The sequence below is a fragment of the Phaenicophaeus curvirostris genome, chromosome 15 (assembly GCF_032191515.1).
Source record: "Phaenicophaeus curvirostris isolate KB17595 chromosome 15, BPBGC_Pcur_1.0, whole genome shotgun sequence".
In the NCBI taxonomy this organism is placed as follows: Eukaryota; Metazoa; Chordata; class Aves; order Cuculiformes; family Cuculidae; genus Phaenicophaeus; species Phaenicophaeus curvirostris.
In genome coordinates, this window is record NC_091406.1 from 7,016,604 (window position 1) to 7,043,334 (window position 26,731).

Sequence of the window (26,731 nt, forward strand, 5' to 3'; positions counted from 1 at the left end):
ATGTCAGTCCTACCTAATTTTGGAGGACTATGCAGATCCAGGCAGCCAGAGCCCTTGGATTTCTCCCCACGTTCTTTCATGGTCTGGAACAAGTGGGGTTCCCCAGGGCTCAGTGCTGGGTCCAGCCCTGTTCAATGTCTTTATCAATGACCTGAATGAAGGCATCGAGTGCACCCTTAGCAAGTTTGCGGATGACACTAAGCTGGGTGGAAGTGTCGATCTGCTGGAGGGTAGGGAGGCTCCAAAGGGATCTGAACAGGCTGGACCGCTGGGCTGAGTCCAATGGCATGAGGTTTAACAAGGCCAAGTGCCGGGTCCTGCACTTGGGGAAAAACAACCCTGTGCAGTGCTACAGACTGGGAGAAGTCTGTCTAGAAAGCTGCCTGGAGGAGAGGGACCTGGGGGTGTTGGTTGACAACCGACTGAATATGAGCCAGCAGTGTGCCCAGGTGGCCAAGAAGGCCAATGGCATCTTGGCTTGGATCAGAAACAGCGTGACCAGCAGGTCCAGGGAGGTTATCCTCCCTCTGTACTCGGCACTGGTGAGACCGCTCCTCGAATCCTGTGTTCAGTTCTGGGCCCCTCACCACAAGAAGGATGTTGAGGCTCTGGAGCGAGTCCAGAGAAGAGCAACGAAGCTGGTGAAGGGGCTGGAGAACAAGTCTTACGAGGAGGGGCTGAGAGAGCTGGGGGTGTTTAGCCTGGAGAAGAGGAGGCTGAGGGGAGGCCTCATTGCTCTCTCCAACTACCTGAAAGGAGGTTGTAGAGAGGAGGGTGCTGGCCTCTTCTCCCAAGTGACAGGGGACAGGACGAGAGGGAATGGCCTCAAGCTCCACCAGGGAAAAAATTCTTCACAGAAAGGGTCATTGGGCACTGGAACAGGCTGCCCTGGAGGCGTTTAAGGCACGGGTGGATGAGGTGCTGAGGGGCATGGTTTAGTGTTTGATAGGAATGGTTGGACTCGATGATCCGGTGGGTCTCTTCCAACCTGGTTATTCTATGATTCTATGATTCTATGATTCTATGATTCTATGATTCTATGATTCTATGAACAAGACCTCCCTGCGCTCACCCAAATCCCAGCTCCCCACCTGTTGCCTTTCTTTGGCTATTTTCTGTTCAGGAGGGACAGATGGCACTGGGGAGGCAGCAAGACTGGATAAATAAACAGCAGTTCTCTTTGGAGCACACAAATACCTTTATTTGGCTAAAAGTGGCCAAGGTGCCCTCCAGCACATGCTGCTGTTTGCATCCACACCTCCTCAGTGTGTGCAAGGCACACGCTGTCGCTCCAGCTTGGAAAGGCTAATCCTTGTCTGCCTTATCATCCTTGTCACTGCCATGGACCTAAGGCAGGAACAAAAAGAAAAGTGACAGCGCGTGAAGGGAGTGCTGAGTGTTTTGTGGCCCATCCCCTGGTACCTCTAGGTATTCGATCACCCCCATGGGCCAGGACCCAGCACGGAGATGGTGATGTGGTTACCTCCTCCGAGTCGCTATCAGAGCTGCTGCTGCTCCTCCTGTCCTCTTCTTCATCTCCCTGCAGGGGCAAAGAGAGGTGTTGAGCTCACCCTAGGCACCACGCTGGGGTATTTGGGGCTGGAAACCCTCTGGTAAATAGTTCACCAGCTGACCTGCAGAAAACTGTCATTTCCCTACCTTTTCCTCTTCCTTCTTCTCCTCTTTTTCTCCCTCAGTCTTTTCCTTCTCTTCTACTTCCTTCTCTTCTCCCTTGTCCTTTTCCTCTCTTTCCTTATCTTCCCGTCCAAACCCTACAAAAGGGCACAGAGGGAGGTTCATTGCCAGAGTGCAGCATCCAGCACACACAAACCCAGCAGGTCCCCCTGGGTTCACACCAAACACTCACATTTCAGGATTGTCGACATTTCACCGAAGCCAAAAAGCTCTGGGGCACAGGACCGTCACACCTAAGGCACAGAGAGAACCTGAAGGAGCAGCTGGAGAGTGGAGTAAGGTGAGCTTTTCAGGGAGGAAATCACCTCCATTAATCCCACTATTTGGGGTTCTCTTCTCCATGGGAGAAGAGGCCCTGAGCACTTCCTACTCCTCAAAACAACAGGGAAAGGGATAAAGCAGCCTGTAATCTCCAAAAAAACCAACCCAGGACCAGACCTTGCATGCAGCCAGGCAGCACGCATTGCCCGTCACCCAGGGAAGCAGCAAGGGGAGAGTGACAGAGGCAAAGAAATCTCAAGGTGAATGTGCAGGGAGATGCCTTAAACACCCCAGGAGCAGGTGCAAATTACAGAAATATTTAAAATTAAATGAGGATGAACCAACAGAGACCAGGTGTTGGGGCTCCCAAAAGCCTCAGCATAAAAGAGACCTTCCCCTGGGACAGGGTGACTAGGAGGGAGGGAGAAGGAGGTGAACAGAAGAGAAACCAAGAGCAAGAAAACTCTGAGCATTGATCAGGTGTCTGAAAGGAGAGAAGAGAAGAGAAGAGAAGAGAAGAGAAGAGAAGAGAAGAGAAGAGAAGAGAAGAGAAGAGAAGAGAAGAGAAGAGAAGAGAAGAGAAGAGAAGAGAAGAGAAGAGAAGAGAAGAGAAGAGAAGAGAAGAGAGAGAAGAGAAGAGAAGAGAAGAGAAGAGAAGAGAAGAGAAGAGAAGAGAAGAGAGAGAAGGGATCTTGCAGACAGCAGGGGTGAAGGATGAGATCCCTTCTGCTCGCAGGGCAGAACAGTCATTCCCCTCCTGCAGGAGGTGATTAGGAAACAGTTTCTCTTCCAGCCACTGATGGAGGGAGGCAGGATATTAACGCTTTCCTTTAATGTTTTTTCAGCCACAAAATGACATCATCTGGTTGGTATTTGGGCTTTTAAAAGAGCCAGTTGGCCTCTGAGCCGATTACATTGATTTGTATTTTCCAGACAGGTTTTAAAATTCCCAGGATGCTGCAGGGAAGCAGGAAGCATTGGGGGAGAGGCAGGTTAGACAGGGAGGTCAGGAGTGTGGGAGATGGCTGATAAGAGGCGTAATCAGTGCAAAGTTAAAATCTAATTAATAATGAACAGTAATCTAATTCATCTCTGTAATTAAGAAGTGCAACTACTAATTGAAAATAATTACATTTTAATCTAAAATCATTAAAAATAATCAAACTTTAACAAAAGAAAAAGTAGTCCCTGGGAAGGTGCAGGAGAAGTCATAGATGATACCCAGACCCCAAATCCTGCACACCAAAGCTACTCTGCAGCTCCCGTGGCAGATGCCGAGCCCCCAGATCCGCAAGGGATGCCCCTGCCTCGTGCCTTCACTGCCAGGGAATGATCAGCTAGGAAAGGCACAAGGTACACAGGTCCACAGAGGTTGACCTCAAGCTTTGCACTAGGAGGTGGGCAACCAGACCAAAGCCCAGCAGCCAGGGCTGAGAAGGGATAGTGCTGCCCCAAGAACATGCTAAAAAATGCCACCGTGGGTGGTTACAACCTTTTAATTCCCCACCACACCAGTAACTCTGTCCCTGGGCACTATCCCAGCCAATTTCCAAGAGATCAGGTGGGTTCACCTGCCCAAGGGCTCTGCCACCTTCCTGTCCTGTGGTGCTACCCAGTACCCTGTGTAGCCCCCAATGTGGCTGGTGGTTCAGATGATGGCTGCCAAGGCTCAGCTCTTTTTCTCATCCTAGACCAGCAGATCCAGTTCTGCCTGTTCCTTCAGAGCCTCATTCCATGCAGGTAGGTCTTTCCATCCCAAATGAGCTTGTTACCAAAAGCCTAGGCAGCAAAACCAACAAAACCTAGCAGCTGGCTCTGTGGTCTCCACTGATAAGATGCAATTGTTCTCCATGGCCAAGCAAAACGGAAGGTGCACATGGAATGGACCTCTGGCTAATGAAGCAAAGTTGTGCATTCTTAACTCACCATATGTGATAGCCCAGGTGGCCCCCAGACACAACAGGCTTGCAGGTCACGATGTTTGCACCCACATCCATCTCACCCGGGGACTGAAGTCCCTCCTTGTGAGACTCAGGCATGATGCCCAGTCCCCATCTCCAAGACTGCACGGAGCATGAACCATCCCAGAGATGCTCCTGCTGCACCCTCTGCTTCACCCTTCCCTCCCGCTCAGATCCTCCAGCCTGTAAAAGGGATAAGCGAGTCTGTCAATCTCCTCAGTGGCAGAAGGGGGACAGGAGAGTGCCTACCTGAAGCTGAAAAAGGCAGGTGGCTTCCTCGATGCCTCTCTGGCAGCTACCCTGGATCTGGCTATTTGAGTGGTGCGGTCTCCTCCCCAGTCCCACTTTCAGAGCAGAAAAACTGGCTCTGCCACACGCCATAGACAGCACATGACACTGGGAACATGACTGGTCGCATTCATACCCACAAGAGTCATTGCCTCCAGCACAGGCAGGAGCAGAAAGACCTCCTGACCCCTTGCAAGCAAGCCAGGGCAGCTCTGGAGGCTTCAGACATCTGCAGAGACCAGCCCTGGGACCAGGGAGGGCACTAGGGACTCAGTCTGGGAATATAGTCTGCTATATATATAGAACTGCTATAGTCAGGACCCCCGCTGGGAGCAGAGAAGAGGCAATTTAGGAGTGTCCTTAAAACCATGGTGAGAGGAACCTCCAGAAGGTCCTTGTTCCCCTTTTGGTGGGAGGCATCAGGCAACTGTAGAAGGTCCAGGCAAGACCAGACCGTGCAGAGCTCAACGCTCCCAGCCCCCTCCAGTGCTTGTCCTTGCTGCTGGCTTTCACTCCAACATATCATTAAGCAAATACCTGTCAGCAGAGAGCAGTTACCAGCAGGTCTAAACACTTGCATAATGTGCTTCTCCTCTAATGCAATGCCCTCTTTTCTAATAGCACCAATATGGGATAATAACACTAACAATAATGTCAAGAAGGGCTTGTGTACCTGAAAGCTAATTTGTTTTCTCCACCTAATAAAAGATATTACCTCTCCCACAAGATTCGCCCTATTTAAAGCTTTCAACTCTACAACAAAGTTGCTCCCACAGTCATTTTATTTTAATTTACAGTAATTGCAGCATGCGTGGAGCCCCCCCTCCCACCAAGTGAGACTAACCCTGGGTAACCCATGCAGGGAGCAAGCAGCTTCACAGAAGTCACTTTTCCTAAAAACGTGGCCATGTTTGACCCAGGCTTCTTCCACTGCAGCCCACACTGTCCCCAGAGAGTCCCCTTGGCTGGTTTAGATCAGGGATGTAAGTAGTAAGGGATGTAGTAAGGAATGGGTTTAACTGCAAGGGTGGATAAACCCTGGAAGAGCTCAGCAAAACCACTGGCAGAGTCCCTGTTGTTGCCAATTTTACAATTGGTAGCGGGGGTGCTTTCTAGCAGAGATGCATCAGTTCACATAGAAATCACTTGGGGAACTCCCTGCATCCAGTGCTCAGTCTAGGGATAAATGATGGCCCCAATCCCAGACAATCCTAGGGTGACACAGCTGGACTCTTGGGGTATGGCATGGGATCTCGGTGAGGAAGTGCACAGGGAGCACAGTGTGGGGTCTTGGGCCAGATCCAGGGGAGCCGTTTGGTGTCAGGACCAGTTGGCATCCAACCCCAACTCCTCTGAGCAGCTCCTGCCACCACTTTAGGAAGATCCACACCCACAAACACCACACTTAACCTTATTTTTAACTGATGACCTCATTGCTCGCTGCTTGCCAGATGCAGCCTAGCTCTTGGTACTCTGAAGTGAGGGACCTAAGCCTGCAGCATCCTCCAGTTAGATAAGCCAGGGGACAGCCCTGCCACCACTCGTGGACCTGGAAACACAAAGCATCACCTCACAGAATGGGCTTTCAGGGACTGCCCTGACCATTGGGCCAGGCTGCAGACACCAGCACTTTACAGCATGGGGGTGGCTGCCCCCACCCAGCAGGACAGAGGAGGGTGGCAGCCACAGCCACTTCCAGGTCCCAGCCCCTAGACAGCACAGGCTCCACTCTCACCCTGCTGGACGTGAAGGAGGGGGGCAACCTGCCAGCCAGCATCCAAAACACTGTGCATGGCCCTTTCCATGCGGCTGTCAAAGTGCAGAGATGTGAGAGACAAACAACACTCCCAGGAAATAATAATTAGCTGAGTACTGGGTAATTACACTCCTCATTCCTGTGCCAAGGAGCCTTTGGCCACAGATCAATCCCTCTGCTTAAATCACATCATCATAGACCTCTGTTTGTTTATTCAGGATCCATTGTGGACACCTGGGAAAGAAATGCTGGAGCTCTCCTCCTCTTCCTGCCACAAGTGCTCCTCTTTCTGCCTCTGAGTCAGGCCACCTAATTGGTGCTGTGGGTGACCTGGGACAGCTGTCCCCTTGCTCAGGGCCACCAGTGGCAAGGTAGCTGCTGTTTCTTTCAAATGAGGCCAAGCGATCATCCTGCCTGTGTCAGAGGTTTTGGTGCTGCTGAACACGTATGTTTTAATAATGAAAAATGAGTCCCTGGGAAGCAGGTTGGGCAAGGGTTGGGAGCAAGTCCTGAAGCCTATCAAGAGGACCGAGCCTTTTCTGTTTTAAACCTTTCCACAGCAGCTGCCAGAAAGCAGCTTTTACAGCTGCAAGTAACAGAATCCCTCCCAAGGAAAGAAAATAATTGTGGAAGTCTCTTTTTTTTTTCCCCCTCCAAGTTACTACCAGCACCCTAGCTAACTCTCATCTATTCTCAGCCACCTCTCACCTCCCCTAACACTACCAGAAGTGCTCACATTACTGCCAGCTCTCATTAGGTCCATGCACAAGGCAAGGTGGGGTGATAAGACCTCCAGACAGTTGGATGCTAAATTCTGATGAATCCTTTGGGTGGGAAGATTTGAGCAACAGTGGAGTTGTTTTTGTTGGCTATCTGTTGCAGTCCTTGCACCGGCACACAAATAAAGCCAGTGCATGTTTGATTATTGGCTGCTATAACAAAACCCAGGTGGGCATCTGACTGAAAGAATTACTGTCTGCATCTTCAAAAAAAAGATCACCTCATTTCCTTTAATTATTAAACCACTCTGCGCTAAAGCACTACAGGTCAGTAGAATTTATCTTCAAGAAAAGCAGCTGCGGCTTCAAAAAAAAGCTGTTATCTTTATTTCTTCTGACATTTCTGTAAATGTTGGCTTTGCAGCAGGAGCAAAGCTGCCATTTCGCACCTATGCAGGAATTGAGAGCTCAGCTGTGGAAGCTCCCACTCCCCAGCCTCGGTTCAGAGCTCTCTTTCCTGTGAGATGCTACCCTGCCATGAGAAAAGCCCCAGCTGCCCCCATCCCAGAGCAGCTCCCAGTCCTGACCTGCTAACCACAATCAGGACTGAGAACTAAAAAACACCACAGTTTGTTCTTCTCATTTCATTTGAGCCCAGAGCTACCTTGACAGCTTTTAACTGAAATGGTTGTCAAAGCAAATCCGTTCCTTAACAATGCTATCAACATAAGAAAAATATTATAGCATTTATTGCAGTGTACATTTTTTGATCCCAGACACATCCCTTTCAAGTCCTGTTTTCCTTAAGATGCAAAAAAAAAAAGGTTCTCCCTTTAGAGATCTGATCAGTTTAACCAGGACTAAGGCAAGGTTTTTCTATATATATAAAATCAGAGGAGTATTAGCCAGAAGATATTCTAATAACAAAAAATACTCTCTACTGCACAAATAGAGCAGAGGAATGTTAAGCCTTCAGTACAGCAGAAATGTGCAAGACCTGCTAAAACCCAGAGGATTTTCAAAATGAGATTTGAGCATCATTGTTACCAATGAGCAAGTACAGAGTCAGGTGTGGTACTCTGTCACCTCTGGTTAGCTATTCTGGACTTCTTAAAGTTCCATTTTAGCTGTGCATTTGTGCTCTTGTGATTCCAACAGAGGTGCTCCCTCCCAACGGGCAAGCTCAAAAGATAGAAATTGCAAAACGAAAGAAAGCAGGGAACTTTCACCACACAAAGAAACAGGTACCATATGTGGAGCAGCTTCTGAGACAAATTAGGAATCCCGCTAACAGAACCAAATTGCTTCCTCTCCCCCTACTTTTATATAACTTCCAAGAAGGAACATTGTACTATAGAGGTTTTATACAGAAAGAGGAGAAAAGCGGTATCTGAGTTTGGGAGCAGTCTGTGGCTGACAAATCAAGCTGCACTGGAAAAGAGGAGCCCTGCTAAATTCTCACATTAAATTGCCCAAAGACAAATCAATCCCTTTTAGCCAGTTCTCATTTATTGCTATAAAGAAAATGCCCACATTCTTAGGGCCAGATCAGCATTTTTTCCAGCTCGTGCTGAAGCAAGCACTCTGCAAGAGAATGAGAAACAGCACCCTAGTGAGATTTCCCATCCTACATCCCTGAGTCATTAACAGACATCTTCAGGAAGCCGGGGCTTCTCTTCAGCAGCGATGGCTCAATAAGGGATCCCCTCTGCTTTATTCTTTCCAGCCTAGGAACTGCAAGGTTCACAATCATAAATATTTGCCTTTTCTTGCACCTCCTATCCAATATTCACTTCAACACCAACGCAGACCTATCAGGAACCTAATTATGTCTCTCTGACTTAAAAATCACACCATGATTTTAGCCAGCTCTTTAACTAGCCAGCTGCTACTCTTTTCTCCAGAACTGTCTTCACAGTCCAGAGAGCCTAGCTCGTTAGCACATACAGCAGAGGGATTTCAATGAAAAGGTACAGACAGTCCATGAAAACAGAGAAACAATCTGCACTTTAAGTCTATCATGTCGTCCACCAGCCTGGACTATGCTAATCGCATCTCACAATGTGCTGTAAGAGCTGTCATTGCCAGACTGCACTTAATTATCATTTTTGCAGCAGCAGCAGAGTTAATCTTTTTCCCTTTAATAACAGCCATTACATCATTTCCAGCATGGAAAATATGAAGTAGGAAGGTCAAAAAGTTCTTAATTAGGAGTTTTATTGCTGTGATGATAGTTCCGTTCGAGCCTCAATAAGAGAGATCTGCAGTACAGGCAGCAATAGCTGGAAGGCATCTTGGATATATGAAGCACTGTTTGAAGCCTAAGAAAACAAAAATCAAAATACACACATGAATAATTATGCTACCAATCAGCTTTACTAACGACATACTTATTTCAAAGAGCATTGATTAACGCACATAAACAGAAGCCTACTACTTGGATTTCTAAGTCTTTGTCCTAGAAATCAACTTAATATTAAGTTTTTGAGAGGCTTTATGCCACTAGGCAAAAAAGCTAGTGGCTTAAAAACTGCCAAACAAGATCCAATGCAATCCAAATGTAGGTTACAGTTTTTGATAACGGATGAGAGGAATTTATTTCAAAGTAAAGCATATGCAAGTTGTAGCAGTAAGGAAAAACACACCATCAGGAAACATCTATTTCCTACCACACCTCAGTAGTTTACAAGCATTGGGACCAACGCAGCAGCTGGGAAGCGTTGGGACTCTTGCATACTAATTTATAAGCTTGTCTAAGGTTTTACTTTGGACATTTAAATTGTAGAAATCCAGACTGCCAAATTTAATATGTGTCTTCTGACCCAGCATAACTGCCAGCTGAGACCACATAAGGCTCGCTCTGCACTAAATTACTCATGTCTTGTGCAAATCTACAGACATTTATTAAAATTTTTAAGTTATTAGAGAGGTATGCAGAATCTTAGACCATAGGTTAGAGAACTTGGCATGCATAAGCATACTGAAGTGGAAAAAAACAGCGTATCTATTTTTTAAGTATTAGCTTAAAGTTTTAACTTTAGCATAACTGACCTCCAAAAACACTCCAGTGATTAAGGGATTAAGCACATCTGCTTTCTCTTCAACCTGCAGAGATCAGACATATATTATCCTGATTGAAAATTTGATCACATTTCTTCAAGCAAGATAAATCTAAATCCTCAGTAAGTTCAAAACCACCACTACTCCCTTGGCTGCAGGAAAGCTAAGTCACAAGCTGCAGAGGGCGGCCTGCCTTGTGGCGGGCGAAGAACAACAAAGTAACCCACGTATGCCCAGAACCACTGGTATATGAATACACACTTTACACCTTGAAATGAACTGTGGACAACTAGAGAATTTAGAGATAATGACATTATCTTCAATAACACTTGAGTGTTTTGGAAAATCCACAACAGGATCAAATCCCCTAATTTCTTCTATCTCCTTAGTACTGTTAGCACTGATCCCCACCTCCACTCTGTACCAGGCTGCAGGCAGCAAAAGGCATTCAAACACTCAGGACACATTCAGCTGCCACAATTTGAGGGACACTGACCTAGCTGATCAGTTCACGGGGCAAAAAATGGTACATATAAACGTGCGAAAACAAAAACCACTGTGTGGTGAAGATCCCAACTAACCACATCTCCTTTCTCAGAACTACGGTGGTAACTCTTACCCCTGCAGTTGTTAAGCATGTAGTAAACTCTTTAGAGAAAGCTGACAGTTCTTTACACAGCACAATTGTCATTCTGTGGAAGAAGAGTGGGAAAATCATGTAGTAAATACAGTCTACAAGAATAATGTTCTTATAGCATTCCTCTAAAGCACAAATACCTTGTTTTCATGCATATAAAGCTAAACTAAAACAAAATTGATATAGAGCATATAAATAGTGTATGAAGATCCAGAAGCTGTCCAAAGAAATTAAGAAAAATAAATGGTTAAAGCTGAAGATATGAAACAGCATTCAGAGGACAGACATGTCTATTCAAGAAGGAACAAGACTAACTTGCTTTTTTTTACTGACAAGCGTCATTTTCTGAATTAGAAAGTACTGCATATTTCATGTACTTGCCAAGTATCTCCTGACATAAAAGAAAAATCTCGTGTTACACATTATTGGCAAGAGCAATCCACTAATTAGTTGCAGTAGTTTTACAATATCACATACCTAACATACTAAATTATTAACAAAGATGTAATTAAGAATCACTTTTACACAACTGCTTTGTCATATTTTAAATGCTTATCTACCAACTAGCACAAGGTTACCGCAGACATTCCTGGCTATATAAAAGACTTCAAGTAAAGTTTCTTCTTTCTTAGCAAGAAACATCTTTAAACTGGAAAAAGGAAGAGACTGCTGAATTCTGCTGGGAGATAGCAATGCCACCCATAGCAGCTTTGAACACATGCAGAATACGCCCTGCATCCCATGGATCCACAAAGAATTATTACAGTTTAATCAGTATCTAAGTAATTACATGATACCCATTTACTAAGAGATGAACTTACTGTGAAAGGGACTTTGCTCTCTCTGTGGCAGTCACCTCTTGTTTCTCACCGTGCAGAAGCAAAGCAGCAGTTTTGTGAAACATTTCGATGGAGTATGCTGTCAGTTCAGCCAGATTCCTTATGGCAACCGCATGAATATTCTGCAAAAGTTTAAAAGATTCCCCATACCATAGAAAAACTAGCAGCTTTTATTATTTAAAATAAGTGAATCACACAACATACTATCACTACACTGTTCTTTCAGACCTCAGAATCTGCACAGAAATAGAAACCCATAAACTCTGAGAATCACAACTGTAACTTAGCAGCCAGGTAAACACCCTGTGGTCAGACATTCTCTTCCTTCATTACTCAATTACCTCTACTGATTCTCCAGCATCACGGTCACCATCTCTAGATTCTACTTCTCGGTTTTCTTCACTCTCATTTTCTTCTTTCGGAAGACTACTGTTGAATCGTGCTATCCATTCATGAGCAGATCTTTGCACCTGTATGAAGATGTGCCATAGTATTTAACGACTGGAAAGAACCTCGCTTGCACACCACAAAACACAGACTGTTGGATCTCTCTATGACTCCTGAGCTATTGAGAACCAGGACAAATGATCCTAGGACCTTCAGGACTTTGTAGAAGGCTGGCTGTATGGACGTAGTTGAGAGCAGTCATTTCTCTAGCACTGAGTGCTGAAGTTTACCAGTGAGAACCAGACTAACAGAGATGCTTTAAAAGTATGCCTGCAGAATGCTGCTGCCACTTGGTGGATCTGAAGGGTAGTGAAACGAAGGCAAGAAACACAATTCTACTTCATACCAACTTCTAAACACAGTAAAACCAACTGCTTTGTACCAAAAGGCAGACTGTAGGTTGATTTCACTGTTGTGGCTGAAGGCTTACTGTTCCTCGTTATCTTTGCCACCGCCACCGCTTATTACTGCCAGTGACAGTGCAACGACACAGTGGTTTCTACAGATTCAGAGCCAAAGACATTATACAACATGATTTTGCCCCATAAAGCCAAAGGAAAAGGCTCATCTCTTGCCTACCATTATCAAAGGATCTAAAACATGACTTTCACTTTTCATATTTTCGCAAGCAAAGCAGGAATGAGAAGCAATTCCTGCAAGGAATCTCTCCAGCTTTTAGAAGATGGGAAATAACTCACCATTATCAGTTTGTCTGGCTTTGAGGAAATACCCAGTTCTGAAAACAACTCTGTTACTTGTTTTGTGAACTCTTCATGTCCTAAAGGACAGGAAAGGTTAAAGAATCCACACAATGAACAGATACAGGAATAAGCCATACCTCAATGCACAACTAGTCTGCATAAGTCTGTCAACTGTTTCCTTTATTTCTCTTTAAATTACCACCTCAGGCAAGAACATATCAAACCTGGTTTTTTGTAAACACAATTTATAAGGCAAGTTCTGAAAAGGTGTAGACACCAGTGCCAGAAAGTTAGCTTTTGCCTTCTAAGTTGTAGATCTGTAGGTAAGACAATTCCATTTTTTACTTTTCTACAGGCAGCATTTTATAATGCACTAACTTGAGCATCACCTTGGAGAGAGTAACTATACACAGCAGGGCAGATGTTAACAGTGGGGGGAAGGCTGCAAGATCTATCTGTATTTGCATTTATATGCAAATACAAAAGATACATTAAATGTTAAATGATAGCAAATGCAGGTGTGTAAGCCCTCCTCAATGAGCCATTTAGCTATAAGTAATGCAAGAAATTTACATTTAAATCCACATAAGCCTCAAGAATCAGATGGCTCTTGTCTATAGAGGCACCTCTGAGACTTTTAGTCTGTATGTCTAACTCTCTTAATTAAAAAATAAATAAAAAGGCTTTTTCTATCCCACAGGTTAGACAACTGTATTCACCTGCTTCCCCTTGTGGTCAGGGGAAGTGGTCAGCATCTCTTCAAACTCACATCTTGGCTCAAGGTCAGTTGTACAAACTGCCCAAGAGTCAAACAACTCTAATCCTCCTCTGGCAAGAAATTGTTTCTGCTACAGAATTAATGCATAGCAGCTTTCCAGAGCTCCTGACATGCTCCTGGCCACAGACGGCTTTAGGATTAAGCATCCAGCTAAAGAATAACTTTGGCATCATGCCCATTGCTAGTGATCAGGGCTGCTTGGCTCTACACTAAGAATTTCATTGAGAACCAGCTTCCTCTTCTAAAACCTGGGGCTCTTGTACCTTGCTTTTCTTCCTCTTCTTCTTCAAACAGTTCAGGTAAAGAAAAGGCTTCTTTGAGTTGTTCCATTTCCTCCTTCAGTGTGTCCAACTCTTCTCCAGAAAGGGCATTTAGAACCAACTTCACCTAGTTAAGGGTAGCACAGCCAAAGAAAGAAACATAAAGCCAACAAGAAAAAGAAAGGGGATGGAAGATGCAGCACTGATTTACAACGCACATGAAAACATCTAACACTGATGTTAATGAGAAAGTAGTATTTCCTTACAGGTAAAGAGGAAAGGGTAAAAGACCTATCTGAAGCCCTGTTAGGTAATAATGGATTCTTAGGGAGCTATTCAAATTTCTTTGATAAAAAAAGTGAATGATTGCTGAAATTGCATGCTGATCTGCCCTTCTCCCTCCTCAAGACCAGACAGGACAACCTCTGCTGTGCTTACTATACTCTCCTCTTCTCCAGAGCAAGGTAGCAAATGTGTGGGTGTAAGGAGAGAGTTACTTGTGAAAAGCTGTTGAAGACATGCAGGAACTGAGGCTAACTGTGTAAAGAAAATGGCTGTAGGAACTGAGGACAGGATATAACACTCCCAAGGTAAACACCAGATCATAATGCAGGGGTCAAAGCAAAGCTATGTAATCAGTCATTTTATAGCAAGTTCCAAGAACTTGATTTTACATGCATATACACATATTTCTCATCCTTTTTCCCTCTGCTCAGCTGAACTCAAAATAGAAGGCAAATTGCTCAAGGCCATTACCTTTGATTCACTTTCTCTGGAAAGCATCTCTAAGGCCTCCAGATGCGAAAGACCCTGAAACTCATCAAACAGTAACCCATAATGGGCTTTCTTCTCTGTAGCCATGGTAACCTCAGTAGCTGTCTGCTGCTCTTCTTTCTCCTTTGCCTCTCGTAAGACCTGAAAAAGAAAAGCACAGGACCCAGGCACCTGAAAGTACAGAATATGGGAGGAGAAGGCTTTTGGTTCAATAATGAAAATGGTTGCTTAATGACAAGACCGCAAAAGAAGGGAGAAGAAATGAGAAAAATCAATGAGAAGCCAACACAGAACCGCCTTACCTGAGATAATGTAGAGGTTCTGTTCATTAGGCCCTTTGTTTTTTTGAATCCAGGGTCTCCCTCAGCTATGACATCCATTGTCTTTTTCCCGATGAATTCCAATGCATCCAGACCTCCAGTAATAACAGTTTTTCCCTAGGAAACAGATTTGGATATAGACAGCATGTAAAGCTCACAGAAGGCTATACAACTGAAGAAACTGCATTAGGGGGTTTATATTAGCAATGTTATGCCAGACACTCACATAAAAGCCAAAATGTTGGTTCTTTCCACCCTAAAATTCAACCCTAACTGCCACAGAAACACACAGAAAGAACCGCAACATACTACCATCCAATAGTTTAATACAGCACACAAACAGCTGCAGCAATCTGATGAGAAATACATCCTTATTTTGTGAACAAGCTGGTTCTCAACACATTAAAGTATTTAGTTCTCTTCCTTCCAATCAGAAAACACTAGCCCTGTGGGTTTTGGTTGCTAACTCTGGTTCAAGACTTAGAAGCAGCAGCAAGCTTTCCACTGCGGCTCTTTCAGATTCATGGGCAAATTGACAAGACAGCAGATCACAAAAGCACAGTTTCTAAGGGTAATGGGTTCCTTTGAAGTGCATTTCTCATGGTCACAGAAGCAAGCTGATTTCCAAGCAATTTGGGCTAGTTTCACAGAAGTTTTTGAAGAGGAGAATGGATTTCATCTCTAGACAGTTCTGTGGAAATCAGTGGAAATACTCTAGGAACGAGTCTGACCCTGCATTTACCTGAATACTCTAAAGGAAAGGAGCAAAGACAACAGAGTACAGAGGTGACACGCACAGGAATGCAAGCACCACGGAGCCCACCTTTTGGCTTTTTGGTTATATATCAAGATTTAATACAGAACTAACAAAATTTGAGACAACTTACACAAAATGCCAGTTACAAGCAAGGCACAGGATAAAGGTTTTCTGGAGGTTGAAATAGTTTCTTACCATGCATCCCACTAAAGCCAAACTTAAAATATATCTTATGATGTTTCAATGAAAGGTAAAAACACCAACATTCTCTTAAACCCATTTTCTCCTGCATTCCCAACTCACTCACTGTGCTTTGGACAGCAGTAGAGATGGTTGATAAAACTCCAAGAGCCCCAGCAATAGGAAAGGAGCTGCCATCATCAACTGCATCCGTGCTGCCAGCACCAGGATCCCCACTTCCTGCATTAGAAGGCAGACAATTAACTTCCTCAACTCCCAAAAGATCCCGTCTGCTGCAGAGCAGGGAAAATCAACAGACACCAAGTGTCAGCCAGGAGCAGGGAGAGACTCGGCATTCTTTTCCTACCCACTTTTCACAGCTAACAGAAGTAAGCAACAGACAATTATTTAAACACAGAGATATTAACTTCATCATGCAAAATGCAGAGTAAGGCGATGTTGTTCTAGGGCTGATTATGTTATGAGAAACATTTCAGTGTTGTTTTTATGCAATAAAAACTGACCTCTTGTAGCATCTTTAGTTTCTGAATATATATCAGTAGGACTGGGGATCCCAAGGGTGGTTTCTGCTTTTTCTATGACATTTGAAATACCTTGACCTAGAGAAGACAGTAAAATTATTTTAACTATGAGATACACCAGAAATCAGAACAGAAACAAGATTAGGGCTGCATACTGTTTTTTATTATTCTGGATTCCTCCTGTTCAATACAGTTTACTTAGCACTAAAACCTATTGCTATCCAGTCTGCTTACCAATATAAGGCACTCAGGTTTCATCTCAGCTTTTAAATCAAGTTGTAAATAACAGCTGAAAATTACGTAAACACCTTAAAAACATGAAAGTAATTTTGGTTGTGCCTATCTCCTTAATCTCACTTCACCGTTTAGTATGAGTTTTTCCCTTTATCTGAACAATTCTCTTGACATTTTTCCAATAATTCCTGCTATAGCAGAAATCCTCTTCTCTAGAAACAAGCTCAAAAGCACTAGCTTGAGACATGAAGCATGGTTAAAATATTTATCAAATACCAGAAAGAGCCTTACCTACAGTAGCTACAGTAGCAGATGCAGTTGAGAGAAGAGATTTTCCCCAGCTACCCCAGTAACCCCATCCTGTCTGAAATGCAGCAGAAGAATCAGAGACCTTTAATGAAAAAAAAGCAGAAGAGAGCAATGCAAGTATTACTGTGAGGAGAGAAACACAAGCAGTCTGTGATGCTTAACTTTTGTGCAGCTTTTCTTTTCAGATAAACACCAATGTAAATTTTCAGAAAAGGAGTGGGGCTTATGCTCAGAATTATTCTGCGCTCAAGGCCATGAAATGTGAAGTCACATCATTCAGAGCTAGTACAAAAACTTACCTTAAGGGTTTCCGCTGCAGGCTTTTCTGGGGCAGCAGGCTGGCTTGGGGGTTTGGGTTCAGGTCTTTTCCGAGTCATAGGCACAGGCTCAGGTTCTTGCTCTCTCTCTTCATTGCTCTCAGTGCAGCCAAGTTCCTCTGCTTTCTGTTCATTTTCATCTCCATAAGAGGTTTCTTCTTTCAGATTTTCACTGCTGCCTTTCTCAGACATGACTACAAACATCCACAGAAAGCAAAGCAGATAAAATAATCACTCCCTTGTACATTTTGACATTAGCTCAAAACCATGACATTTGTGTTTTAAATAATTAAACACAACTAAGACAGAAAACCCTTCATGTTGCCAGATCCATCCACATGAATAGATTGTGTTTTTAAGCAAGGTATGTACACCAAGTTACATCTGTCTAGAAGAAATGTCACACTTGGAAGTTTAAAGTCCCACAGAAAGACATGGCTTTATCTAACTGACACGCCCTCTCCACAAAAAAGAAACAAGCTGCTAGCTCTGAAAAGCAAATGAAAGGTACAAAAGGTCCTCAGATAATTAAATCCATTACTTGCTTCACCAAAAAAAAAAAAAGTAAAAACAAATTGCTTAGGATGGCTGCTTTGAAGGGTGTCAGATACAAATGGGGATAGCTGTCAGAACGCAGGCAGGTAAGGAGGCAGCAACTGGTTCACTTCTGTATTTCGGGCTGAGCTTCACCAGGGCATTAACACCACCCAGTATGTGAAACACACTCCAGCTGGCAGAGCAACCAGCCCTGACATTGCACATCAGGGATGACGGTGTGTGTGAACAGGGCTGCCATGCTGCAGCCTGCTCACAAGGGCAGAGGTTTCTCCCTCCTCTTGGCTTCTCTGGCAGCACCTCACCAGCTCTGGGGCAGTAATGTGAAGGCAGCAGCAGCTGCAGTCAGGGACAGGCTGAGCACCCCACAGACCCCCAGCATCACTGCTGGCATGAAGTTAGATCCCTGAAGAGGTGGCCACTGATGTCATCAGGGCAGCTACCCCCAGAAACAGGATTTTTCTGGCTTTAAGGAACAAAGGAGGCCAACACTGTGGGATGGACAGCTCCGGGTGACGGTGATCCCCATCCCATTTCCCTGGGACCCCGTGCAGGACCTCCTAGCAACCTCGCACCCCCAGGCCATGCCAGCTGCGGTCCTTCCACCGGCCCCCGATTCTCCCTCCACGGGGCCCAACCCCCCGGGACCCCTCACTGTCCCCCCGGGGCACCCTCTGCACCCCCCAACCCCGGGGTTCTGCCTACACCTCCACTTCCGCGGGAAACCCCCGGGGACCCATATCCCCACACGGGGCTGCCTGCCCCACAGGTGACCCCAGGGTCCCTAAAGCTCCCCCGGACTCCTGCCCCATACAAGGCCCCATAGCCCCCCCATGGCCCCTCCTGCCCCACGGGTGCCCCCCAAAGGCCCCAACACCCCCTCCCCCTGGGACTCCCCGCCCCACAGAAGGCCCCTTGGAGCACTTGTGCCCCCGGTCCCCTTCGTTCCCCCTCTCCTCCCACTCCTGTCCCCCCTCACCCGCTGGGCCAAGCTGGGCCGCCAGCGCCACGCTCCCCCCACAGCGGGCGGACCGTGACCATCGAGGCGAGGCACAGAGCGGCAACCGCTGGCTGAGTCCTCCTCCCACACTGGGAGGACAGAAAACATAGAGACGACGCGCAGAGCGGTCCCCGCCGGCTCACGCCGGAAACGCGGACCAGACCGGAAGGGGAAGCACGGCCGGTCGGCGGTGGCAGCGGCAGCGGTGTGGGTGGGCCCGGCGCCTCTCCTCCCGGTGAGAGCGGCGTTACCGCTACTTCACCGCGTTATGGTGACGCCAGGGCGCACCCGGCAACATCAGAGCGAGGGAGGAACGGCGTAGCGGCGCGCAGGGCCTCGCCGGTGGGGGAGAAGGCGGCGGGCTGTACGTTACCTCGCTGTTTTGTTGTTGAAATGCGGGGGGGAGGGGGGGGCGGAGTTCGGTCTCCTGGCTTGACGTCAGGCCTAGGTCCCCTCGGTTGCAGTCGGGGGGAGGCCGTGATTCCCGTCGCCTTAAACGGGGCATTTCCACAGGCGACCATGGGCGCATCTGGGGTCAGGGCCGCGGGGGACACGGTTCCCGTTCCGCTGAGTTTTGTGCCTGATCAGTTTTAGCCCACAGAGGTAAAATGCTTGTTCTCGTGTGCAGTCCTTCCCAAGCCCTTCCTGAGCTGCCCTGTGACCCGTGTCAGGCAGCCAAGGGGTCATGCATAGGGCAAAGCCCCGTGTCCCGTGGGTGAGATCCACGCTGCTCCTTTGCAGATCTGCTTTTCACACTGGATTTTGGGCTGCGGGTGCAGCCACTCCCGGTGGAGCCTTCGCTGATGCTGGCAGAAGGTTAGCCCTTCTTACAACCTCTCTTGCTCTGGGAACACCAGTAAGGGTTCTTGTTGAGACGATGCCATCTCTTTTCACAAACTTCCCAGGAGCTCATGTCTGCAGGACTCTGCTGTGCACGGCTTCTGATCTGAAGGAGGGTCAGAGAGGCTTCACGGGACAGTCACAGCAGCCTTGTTTCTGCAGGGCATCACACAGCAATTAAGAAGGTGTAAAACCGATCCATTTAGATTTGCTTAGTGTGTTATTACCAGTTAGCCTGTTGTAAATGTCACAACACATTTCCATGTCGTGTGCCAGAAGCAGCAGTTGGTTAGACTGGGCTCTGCCGTCTGTATCTCAGTTTATTGCCTCACTTTTTTCCAAGTATGCAATGATGTTATGAGCAGCAAATATGAAGCTGTATAACCTAGAACCTCTTGGTGCCTTATAAATGTGTAATTTGAAGCACTATCAGTACTTCCATCAACCTCTGTGGGACTACTTGTACTCCTCTCAAGTTAAATGCAGATACACTTTTTCAGGATAAGAGCCAAAGATGTCTCATACAAGCATATGTATCGTGGACTTTTATCTTTCCACTGCTATATGTTGATATAACATAGGGTTTAATAAAGGTTAAATATGTTGAGCTCAGCTTCAGGTTCAGTTGTAAAATAGCCAGTGCCGCACATTTCATTGTACTTGGATGTAATGCTTTCTTGAAGAAATGTGATGTTGGCTGTGCTCATGCTTTGTCCTTTTTGGATCCTTTATCAGCTTCGGTAGCTGTTTTGCATAAGTGTGATGGTTGAAGAATATGGATTTCACAGATTGTTTCATTTTTCCCAGTGCTCGGCAGTGACAGATCATTGTCTGCTTAGCAGTAATGGCTTTTCCAAAAGGGAAATTTGACAAACAATTTATAATAAATCAGACCTCGAAGACTCTAATAGTAAAATTCAATGACCCATCACCAATGTTTTATACATTATGCAAGCTCAATGCAAACATAATGAAGAGCATACGCAATTACTGAAGATAATTACCTTATTCTTACAAGGGAAAACGTTGCTGAGCATTTCTTGTGTTAAATAATTGACTGAAGTTCCTAATGTCATTTTAGGAGCAGTGTCACAGATGCTTGGAAATAGAACATTTTAAATTTAATAATTTAAAATTACAGTAACACAGGCAAAGTACAGGAGGTACTGGAATTGTTCTATAATAAATCTAAAACATTATGGGTTGGGAGATTATTGTGTTAGAAAACTGTAAGTTATTCTCTGCCTTTGAGTCAATACTGAATATGGCGGTTTGTCTTCGCTGTCGTTAGTTTTAAGTGCCTCAGATGCTGTTAAGTCAAGTTCTGATGCATGCAAAAGCCATTAAGCACAGTGGCATTTTTAACTGTGTGGTTGAGCGATGTGTGTTGAAGATCTGTGGCCACTGCGCCTCACTTGCTAGCAAGAGCTGTGACAGTCCCTCAGACAATGACTCTAGCAATCCAAATGTCAGTGGTCCCCAAACTGCTGACTGTCTGCAGCCTGCCTTTAAGAGATCTGCACAAGGTTACTGAAATAAGCAGATCAGTTGTCAGCAGCCCTCTGAAGGCTCTGAAACACTCTGAAAATACTAGGCATCTAAAAAAAGGAAGGTTAGAACCACTCCCTCAAACATCATAGTAGTTGCTGATCAGCAGCAACCTTAGTATTGGGGGTTTTCAGACCTATGCAGTTGCTGTAGCCGGGACGGTCTTCTGCAGAGGCAGAAGAACTCAGCAGCACTTGCCCTCAAGTACAAGTGGTGGAAAACAGGAACGGAAGAGTCCTTGGTACTGAGTTTAACTATTTAGCTGTGAGAATGTAATTTCTTCAGCACAACAGTATAATTAAGTTCTCAGTGCTGGTCTCATCTTAAATGAATGAACAAGAGGCACAATACAAAAGAGAGTGGGGCCAATGAAACAAAAAAAAAGAGAGGACAGATGAAAGGATTGCTGTTTACAGGGAAACAGGCAGAGGGTCTGCTTTCCAGTTTCTCTTGCAGGATTTGGTGGGTGAGTTGGTTAGTGAGGCTTGAAGGAGAGTTTTACGCAGCTGCCATCTTTGCCTTCTTTTTTTTAAACTGGTTTTGGCAATAGCTGCAACAGAAATGGGTCAGATACGTGTTTCTCATCACATGTCAAATCTGGAATCTGGTTTGACCTCTGACAAATTAGCTTTAACTGAAAAAATGCCTACTCTGCATAGTGTGTTGCCAGCAAATTTTCCCATTCCTGGATATGCTTAAATTTTCTCTGCTGAAAAGACAATTAGTACAAATCACCTGTACTTATTTATAGTAAATTAATTTTCATAAATGATAAGATTTGTCTGCTGTAGACTATTAACAAGTGATTCTGGAAGGATGAGAAGTGTCTGCATTATTTATTAAGAAAATGTATTCCTTTGTACTGTGATATTTATGAAATTCAGTTCTACTAGCATTTGTTATTGGTAGAAGGCAAGATGATAAATTTGAAGTCACGCAGTCAATGGGATGAAGTGAGATGTTCTTTAAGATAACATTTTGGCTTGAGGCTTCTGTGCTTTGTTATTTGTTGGTTTAGGGCTCTGCAGCAGTGTAGATGGAACCATAACTTCAGGGAATGCATAGTGAATTAGAAATGTTCTTGAATCAGGCTTCCAGGAAAATTGATCACAGATTTTCTCTTATTGGCGTCATCTCACTTTGTTACAAGTTGGTTTTTGTTACAAGCTGGCTTTTCAGTGTGCAGAGAATGTAAAATTGAAGGCTGCATCCTAATGTCTTAAAATGCTTAGTGCACCTTAATTTGAAGACCAAAATGGTTTGACAAAACATTTTTTCACATTGCTGTTAAATAAGGGATGGCATTTAGGTAGAGAAGATGATAAACAAGATGTGACCACTGAGATACAGCAGCATAAAGTAGCAGATTTTCAGCAGGAACTTAATCTAAAACAAACAAGGCAAAAAAAATAAAAGAGGCAGTTAGAAAATACAGCAGCAAGTGGTTGTGAAAAGAGGAAGTGTGTTTAGCCATCAGCATTCTGATATTCAGAGAGGAACTTCCTTGCTGTGACTGTAGATAATTGCCAAAAGAGTTTTACCCACACTAGGAGTTATAAGCGTATTATGTAGTATTTGACATCTAGCACCAATTATGGCTCTCAAATCAACTAAGTAGATGTGTAAATGCTGAAATTGAGATAGGTATGTGCTTTGTTTTTTCCCTAGACGCTAAATGAAAGGCTTTAGCAAACCAGGCTTAAAAGCAGTTTGATATTCATGGAGAGGGAGGCAGGAATTATATCCTTTCTTGCTTTTCTTGCTCTAATAAGAAGATACTTTTTCTCCATCAACCAATGCAGACCCTAAATATAGTTACGCATTTCCAATAGTCTGAACATTTTTTTCATTTTTAAAACCTATTTCCCTTTAGTGATTATTGTTCCTGAGATTATTTATTTGGATGGAAAGATGAACATCTAGAGGACTGAAGACTTTTCTAATGCCTTGTTACCCTTGTTTCATTACGGTGTGCTGAGCAAAGCTCTGATATGGAACCTCTAGGCTGACAGTTTATATTACGCTAATCGAAATCTGTTTACTGGAAATGAAACTTGAATGCACCGTAAGCTTGCTATCATTAGTAACCTTAATTCTTTTTTTTCTTTTCAGTTGGATTTCCAGTTTCCACTTCTACTGTTGATGGTCTTGAAAGTGCATTTGGATCCAAGACATTTTCTATCACCAAACAAATCAAGAGCATCCTCTCATATCCCAGAGCAGTACAGACAGCTTAATATCACATGACCTCATTTCTCCAAATTAAATGAAAAAAGAATTTTTCTCATTTTTCCATGAAGCTCAGATATTGCCTGTTAATTTTGACTGTTAGTGCTGATCTTTCACTTGGATTTACACTGGAAAATGTAGCTTTTAATGGGACAGTTGGTTTTGTGTCTTTCAATGCCTCGCTTCATGCAGTGTCTCAGGCTTTAGTCAGTTCTCCAGCACACCATGATATCATAGCCAAAGAGGGGACCAGTGTTTTAATTGAATGTAAACCAAACACCAGCCAATATGAATATATTCTTTGGTATAACTCCAGAGGACACCTGCTTGAACAGGAAGATGAAGGTGAGCTTTCCTGACGTTTTCTATCCTTCAGTATTCCCCTTTTATACAGTGTCCGAAAACCTCTGAGACTTTATTATTTTCCCTCCCTGTCCTCCCATTTTTATAGTTGGGAGCTAAGGACAGGGCAAGACAAAGCCCTTTGCCCTCTGACATGTGAATTATACCTGAGTTCTTCTATCCTAGCCAATCCATCCTGCTATGATATGCCACAGATTCATCACAGCATGCGACACAGAAGAAATTAATCTGCATCATACCAGATACTGATGTTTCTATTTATTATTGCTCTGGTTTATGTTATATTTTACCTAACACATGAGTTAAACACAATACTCAACAGCTTCTCCTCTGCTAGTCGGTGCTTTAATCTCGTTACAGGATTTTTTAAAGCATGGGGTAACTTAGTACATTTATTTTCTGGTTTATGCACCAGTGAGACTGGAAACTAATGCAATTTGTAAAGGCTAACAATGAAATGCATGCTATTTAACCCTTTTGTACAGAGGGAAAATATATTTTCCTAGTGATTAGCTCTTATAGTTCTGTCTCTGTAGTTTTTAATTTCAAAAAAATAATGTCTTTTAGAGATGCATGTGGTTTTCTCTGCTCTATTAGTGTTAATGAAGGTCATCGAGCTAATTGATAGGATCTTCTCGGAGGCCATCTTTCTGCCTTAAGTATTCAGTAACCTCTTTGTAGTTATAATGCCATCTGGAGATTAGTTCAAAGTAGAGTAATTAGAAGAATGAGTTATGAAAACAGTTTTCCCCCTAAGTTATTAACGCATAGGAAGTACTGTATAAAGCCAGCTTCTTTTATTGATTTCTTTTTACATGGGTTTGGTGTATCAGCACTGCGGGCTCAGCAGAAAACTGTGTCTCAAGAAAATCCTGGGTTCTTTTGCCAGCAGAGCCATTTACAGACTGATCTTTTTCATGGGTCGCTTGACTTTTGACTCAGAACATATGGAAAATTAGACTTTATAGAGAACAGTCTTTCAGCGTAGGGTTACACAGTGGGTGAGAAGCACTCGTTGAGAATTAGGTTCCCTGTCATAAAGAGCTAGCAGTCCAAAAGCACACAAGAAAGTGCAGATGAGAGAAAGGAATAAAACCAGAGTAGCGAGTGTGCAGAGTAATTTAATATTAAACAGTAGGATCGGTAACTGGGTTATGGTTTCTGTATCACAAGAATGAAAAGGAAGCATCAGTCCTCGATGTGCTCTTTGTATTCTACTAGAAATGAACTGCTTACCTCCAAGCTTTGTCCTCTGTTGATGGAGCAGGCAGTATATGTCTAGTTTACCTAGAGATTTTTGTTTCATTAGCTCAGTTTATTTCTTTTGAATCTCCAGGTGGCCGGTGGAAGATTGCTGGCAATTCCATTAACATCACAAAGGTCAACTTTGCTGACCGGGGGCGATACACGTGTGCAGCTGTTAATCACAATGACACCTCGTATTACACAGTCACCCTGAGGGTTATCTTCACCTCAGGAGACATGAGTATCTACTACATGATTGTGTGCCTCGTTGCCTTTGCTATCACCCTCATTTTAAACATAACCCGTCTGTGCATGATGAGCAGTCACCTCCGCAAAACAGAGAAGGCTATCAATGAGTTCTTCAGGACGGAAGGGGCTGAGAAGCTTCAGAAGGCTTTTGAGATAGCCAAGCGTATCCCTATCATTACATCTGCCAAAACACTAGAGTTGGCCAAAGTCACTCAGTTTAAGACCATGGAGTTTGCTCGGTACATTGAAGAGCTTGCCAGAAGCATTCCCCTACCACCTCTGATCCTTAACTGCAGGGCGTTCATGGAGGAGATCTTTGAGACTGTGCGAGTTGACGATCCCGATGAAGTAGGTGAGGAGGAAAAACAGACCCAGGCCTGTGGTACCCAAGCTGCAATATACCCCAGCAACCCAGAGATCAAGCGCAGCGATTCACCAGCTGGGGATTCAGATGATGGGTCCATGAATGAGCAAGGTCAAGAGATAGCCGTTCAGGTGTCCATTCACCCGCAGTCAGAAGTGCAGAGCATCGACACTGTTTCTCATGACAGCTGCCAGTTTGCACCTTCTGAAGAAGGCATCTGCTGAGTCCAGCGATATGCAGCTGTGAAGGAAGCACAGGGGACCCTTGGATACTGCAAGAAAAGGGTCTACAAACAAGCTGCCTCAGTCCCATATGCACAAATTTTCCGAGCTGCAAAGTGCCAGAACTGCTACTGAAATCTGTATTATATTCTGTCAGTGTTGATGTAACAATTTCAAGTCTGTTCAAGAAGACAAATTGGAATATTGTGCAGTGGCTTTTCTTTTTAAAATAAGCTTGGCATACTTAAGTTATTTACAAAATAGGAATTCTTTGTCCTTGGCTCCTCAGTACCTTCTGATACTTGTGATCTGTATTAGAAGTGGCTAAGCTGAGCAGTACAACTTGCAATAAAATCTTTTCCTTTGTAAGCTCTTTCTTCCTTCACAAAGTGGAGCCAGAATTCCTTTGAGTCAGTGGTGTTGTCCTGATTAACTGAGTTGTGTGCTCTTTTTGAATTGCATCTTGGTGTGTGTAGCCCATCGGAACCATGGTGAGCTTGAACAAATCTGTTTTATGTTGTGTGCTTCTATGTTGCTATCAAAACGTACTGTACTTAGGAAAAGAATACTACCAGGCTCTACTGCTGGATTAAATGAATTGTTGCTGTTTCAGAGCAGCTTAGAAAACAGCCAGGAGGTCTCAGTTTTCCATGCATCTGCAGAAAACTTGTGGATACTCTGATGTGCGGACAGCAGATTGTTGTTACAAAGCTTGTCGCTTAAACTTGGTGCTGACTGCCAAAGCGCCTTACCCTGGTTCTGTCTTACAGAATGGAGCAGTAATGATGCTGTCTTTCTTTTGACTTTGATTCCACTCACTATAGAAAATCCAAAGTTTTATATTGTATTTGACATTGCTGTGAGAAAAGAATGACAGTAATCATGTAGTGGCATAATTTAAAAATTAGTTAATCTACAGATCAGGTGTCTCAGGCAATTCTTTCTGAACAGCATTAAAGCAAAGGAGGTGTTGACATTCATATTGCTCTAGCAAGTGCTTTGAGAAGGCACTGGAAATGAGTGGTGAGTGTTGGAGCTGGCTGAGTTGTTTGCCAGCCGCTGTTTACAGGAGTGGAGTAACTGGCTGTGCCCTGTCTTATCTGCTGAGGAGGGGTGGCAGGTTGGAGAGATGCAGGTGCTAACACATGGACACAGCCTAAGAACATCACAGAGGATCTGCCAGGTGGCTTCCTCAGCCACAGAGGTCGAGCCTCGAGGAATCAAGGGTGCAGATGAGAATGTTGTTTCTTCTTTCACTCCGTTGCTGATTGCTGATTTTTTT

The 26,731-nt window shown here is 44.4% G+C and overlaps 2 protein-coding genes and 1 long non-coding RNA gene across 7 annotated transcripts; 1 reads left to right on the forward strand and 2 right to left on the reverse strand.

Annotated features, from left to right (window-relative positions):
• Positions 1 to 1,624: 1,624 nt before the first annotated feature.
• Positions 1,625 to 4,481, reverse strand: LOC138727033 (uncharacterized). 2 transcript variants are annotated; one of them, XR_011338514.1, is made up of 3 exons: positions 4,167 to 4,481; positions 1,868 to 1,958; positions 1,625 to 1,772 (listed from the first exon to the last, which is right to left on the reverse strand). It is a non-coding gene; the product is annotated as an uncharacterized lncRNA (long non-coding RNA). The 2 variants fall into 2 exon arrangements; XR_011338513.1 differs by having other exon boundaries at positions 1,628 to 1,772; positions 1,868 to 1,928; positions 4,167 to 4,477.
• A 4,399-nt stretch (positions 4,482 to 8,880) lies between these two features.
• FAM114A2 (family with sequence similarity 114 member A2) lies at positions 8,881 to 18,443 on the reverse strand. 2 transcript variants are annotated; one of them, XM_069869412.1, is made up of 14 exons: positions 18,370 to 18,443; positions 16,818 to 17,029; positions 16,501 to 16,600; positions 15,958 to 16,053; positions 15,561 to 15,673; positions 14,479 to 14,613; positions 14,159 to 14,317; positions 13,406 to 13,529; positions 12,362 to 12,441; positions 11,558 to 11,686; positions 11,199 to 11,338; positions 10,360 to 10,432; positions 9,732 to 9,785; positions 8,881 to 9,001 (listed from the first exon to the last, which is right to left on the reverse strand). In XM_069869412.1, exons 2-14 carry the CDS (start codon positions 17,025 to 17,027, stop codon positions 8,897 to 8,899), a joined length of 1,518 nt encoding a protein of 505 aa, XP_069725513.1. In that variant the 5' UTR covers positions 17,028 to 17,029; positions 18,370 to 18,443; the 3' UTR covers positions 8,881 to 8,896. The 2 variants fall into 2 exon arrangements, with proteins under 2 accessions (XP_069725513.1, XP_069725512.1); XM_069869411.1 differs by lacking the exon at positions 18,370 to 18,443 and having other exon boundaries at positions 16,818 to 17,039.
• A 56-nt stretch (positions 18,444 to 18,499) lies between these two features.
• Positions 18,500 to 26,419, forward strand: MFAP3 (microfibril associated protein 3). 3 transcript variants are annotated; one of them, XM_069869413.1, is made up of 3 exons: positions 18,500 to 18,625; positions 22,891 to 23,352; positions 24,707 to 26,419. In XM_069869413.1, exons 2-3 carry the CDS (start codon positions 23,073 to 23,075, stop codon positions 25,450 to 25,452), a joined length of 1,026 nt encoding a protein of 341 aa, XP_069725514.1. In that variant the 5' UTR covers positions 18,500 to 18,625; positions 22,891 to 23,072; the 3' UTR covers positions 25,453 to 26,419. The 3 variants fall into 3 exon arrangements, with proteins under 3 accessions (XP_069725514.1, XP_069725515.1, XP_069725516.1); XM_069869414.1 differs by lacking the exon at positions 18,500 to 18,625 and adding an exon at positions 18,675 to 18,754; XM_069869415.1 differs by lacking the exon at positions 18,500 to 18,625 and adding an exon at positions 18,901 to 18,993.
• The last annotated feature ends 312 nt before the right edge of the window (positions 26,420 to 26,731 follow it).

Coding starts and splice junctions, on each gene's coding strand:
- MFAP3 (XM_069869413.1), top strand. CDS start 23,073: ATGAAGCTCAGATATTGCCTGTTAATTTTGACTGTTAGTGCTGATCTT. Junction 23,353..24,706: donor GCTTGAACAGGAAGATGAAG/GTGAGCTTTCCT, acceptor TTGAATCTCCAG/GTGGCCGGTGGAAGATTGCT.
- FAM114A2 (XM_069869411.1), bottom strand. CDS start 17,039: ATGTTTGTAGTCATGTCTGAGAAAGGCAGCAGTGAAAATCTGAAAGAA. Junction 14,318..14,478: donor GAACCTCTACATTATCTCAG/GTAAGGCGGTTC, acceptor TTTCTTTTTCAG/GTCTTACGAGAGGCAAAGGA. Junction 12,442..13,405: donor AGAAGAGGAAGAAAAGCAAG/GTACAAGAGCCC, acceptor CCTGTCCTTTAG/GACATGAAGAGTTCACAAAA.